This window comes from Monopterus albus, unplaced genomic scaffold, assembly GCF_001952655.1.
Source record: "Monopterus albus unplaced genomic scaffold, M_albus_1.0 scaffold712.1, whole genome shotgun sequence".
NCBI lineage: Eukaryota > Metazoa > Chordata > Actinopteri > Synbranchiformes > Synbranchidae > Monopterus > Monopterus albus.
This window is the reverse complement of record NW_018128592.1, coordinates 22,197-25,267: the sequence shown is the minus strand read 5'-3', so window position 1 is coordinate 25,267 and position 3,071 is coordinate 22,197. Positions and strand designations below refer to the sequence as shown.

At 35.9% G+C, this 3,071-nt stretch overlaps 1 protein-coding gene across 1 annotated transcript; it reads left to right on the top strand.

Annotated features, from left to right (window-relative positions):
- The first annotated feature begins 202 nt into the window (after window positions 1–202).
- LOC109953503 (olfactory receptor 11A1-like) lies at window positions 203–1,141 on the top strand. Its single transcript, XM_020588987.1, has one exon. It carries the CDS (start codon window positions 203–205, stop codon window positions 1,139–1,141), a length of 939 nt encoding a protein of 312 aa, XP_020444643.1.
- The last annotated feature ends 1,930 nt before the right edge of the window (window positions 1,142–3,071 follow it).

The following is a 3,071-nucleotide window of genomic DNA, read 5'->3' as shown; positions in this document are numbered from 1 at the left end:
GTCATTCATGCAATATCAGAAGCTGTTCACTCTTCACTCATTTCTTGACTGAGTCCAATAGTATTAGTGTTGATTATAATGATCTCTAACTGTTGAAATGTAAGCAGTTTGCACACTGACAAATCTATAACAAAATGTAACAATATTATATGCAATTTTTCCTGTATATAGGGTTAGAGTGTTGTGGACCAAAAGCAGCATCATGATCAGTGTCAACTCTACACAGGTTTTATTTTTCACACTTGACATCTACTTTAACACTGGGGCTTTGAAATACTTATATTTTGTTGTCATTATGTTTGTTTATATTTTAATTATTTGTGCTAATCTGTTGCTCATTGTTGTTATCTGTATGAACAGAAGTTTACATGAACCTATGTACATGTTTCTGTGCAGCCTGTTTGTCAATGACCTGTATGGTAGTACAGGGTTGTTTCCTTTCCTCCTGGTTCAGATCCTCTCTGACATTCACACTGTTTCTGTTCCCTGTTGTTTCCTGCAGATTTTTTTTTTGTACTCTTATGTAAGTGTAGAATTTACTAATTTAGCCGTCATGGCTTATGACAGATATGTTGCTATATGTTTTCCTCTACAGTACAACACATGGATGACATTTAACAAGGTTGTCATGCTCATTGTTGTTATATGGTTACCTGTTTGTTTTGCTGTTTGCGTTACAATATCATTGAACGCGTCATTACAGCTGTGTGGGAACATCATAAACAAAGTGTACTGTGACAACTACTCCATCATGAAACTGGCATGCTCTGACACCAGTGTGAATAACATCTATGAACTTGTTTCTTTTTCTTTCACAGTTTGTGTTCCAGTATCTGTAATCCTTTACACATACATCAGGATCCTTAAAGTGTGTTTTTCTGGCTCTACACAGATGAGACAGAAAGCTGTCAGTACCTGCTCACCTCATCTTGCTTCCCTGCTGAACTTTTGTTTTGGGCTTTCTTTTGAAGCAATACAGAGCAGATTTAATATGGACAGTGTACCCAATATGTTGCGAATATTTTTATCATTGTACTGTTTTACATGCCCGCCGCTCTTCAACACTGTAATGTATGGCCTGAACACATCCAAATTACGCATCACATGTGAAAATCTACTTTTAGGTTTTGTTCGGAAGTAAAAGAGGAGACAATAAATGTTACATCTTTGATACCACACGTGTCATTAATAGTTTAACATGTTCAAAAAGAAGGAAATGAATTGAATGTACAGTATATATAAAGTGCTGCAAGTTCTTCACATTACTATGTAAAGTGCCTCAAGATGATTTTTGTTGTGATTTGGCTCCATACAAATAAAACTGAATTGAAATTTATATGCAAGCTTTAAATTTACATGACATTTGTTAGATTCATTTTTCAGGGACCACGTATAAAACACGACTCATACAAAGAAAAAAAGATTTACTGTACCAGCTAATATTCATATGTATTTATTGGGCGGTGCACGTGCAACAATCTAAACAAAAATTGATTTCAGTCACTACACCTGACACTGTGCAAAATACATAAATAATCTCAGATGCTGTGTCTGTTTCCAGTTTCCAAGGTTAAGACTGATTTGTTAGTATAATTTTTGTGGCATCACAAGTAAAAGTATGGATATCTTCACATTTTCAGAGAATCAGGGAGCTTCCATTATTTTAATAGGCCAGTTGATCAAAGAATGTACTTCTGCTGGGTATTCGATAGTTTTCTTCCGCAGTCGATCTTGAAGGTCTGATAATTTATTCTGAGCAGATGTGTACAAGATTTTTCCATGGCCAAAGTACATTATTATAAGTGTAAAACACCAAAAGAATAACAGAATAAAAATAAAATTCTCAAATTCAACATGCAATATTTTCTAATAATGTACATTACCATTATGGTACTTATGCATTTTCCCATCCAGAGCTTTAAAGGCTTGTATATAAATGTACCTACAGAATTTAAAAATGAAAATGTTTGGCTTGACTTCAAGCTATATGAGGAAAATCGCTATACAATTATTATAAATTTTAAGGTGTTTTTTGCAGTCTGCTATAGATGATCAGCTTATGGACGGGCCCCCCCCCCCCCCACTCAGTGTCATATTTTAAACTTGAAACAAAGGCTCATGGACCTATGAAAGTTATTTAGGCTAACTCGATTTTAATTTATATGGCCAAAAATCCCACATTACAAATTTGTTTCAGTGGCTTAGTGGGTATTCAGACTTTCCTGTTAAAAATGCAACTCCTTGTTGTGTTTTAATGTACAGGCCTGTGTTGGTCGGGTGTGAGGGGTTACAGGAGGAGTGTTGTAGGCGTGTATGATACAACCATGTTGTGACGAGTCATGGTTTCAGCCCAGGAGTTTGTTTTGTTTTGGTTAGCCATGCTGCTAACTGTGAAGTCTCAAACTTCTTCTCGAGTCCAGATACAGTGGAAAGAATTTCAGTCACACAAAACATCAAAGTGCACTTATTACCTTTATTTCACAGATGCGCATCTGGAGATCATGCAGCAAGCAGCAGCAAAGATGATCTAAAGTCATATCACCAAAACTGTGTGTTATATACTCTTGTTCCCTCCTTCTAGCACATTCCTGCACCATGCAGCTGGAAATTATCAGTACTCTCCCAAAGATATATTTCTGTAGGATGCAGCTGGTAATTATCAATACTACTCCAAAGATATTCCCCCAAGCACAACTCCCTAATTCCAAAGTAGTACGTTTTGTAATTAAATGAACACACATATTGCTAATGAATTGAGTGAACACACACCTACTTCTACTAAAATTGAAGGTTATATTCCTTATTTAGTACATTTATATAAAACAGTGCTCACGCTTTAATCTGAGTGCAAGTTATATTCCCTTATAAGTGCATAGAATACAGTGTTAGTACTTGAGTTGTAATGTCTCCCACAGCTTAACATCCCACAACACACACACTACAACTAAATGAAGATTAGGCATGAAGGCTATCCTCATAAGTACACAAGTGAACCCACTGTGACTGAGTGAAGGTTATACTTTTATCTCCAAAAACAGTGTCCTTCTAAGGTAAGAATTTCCAAGCAGTGA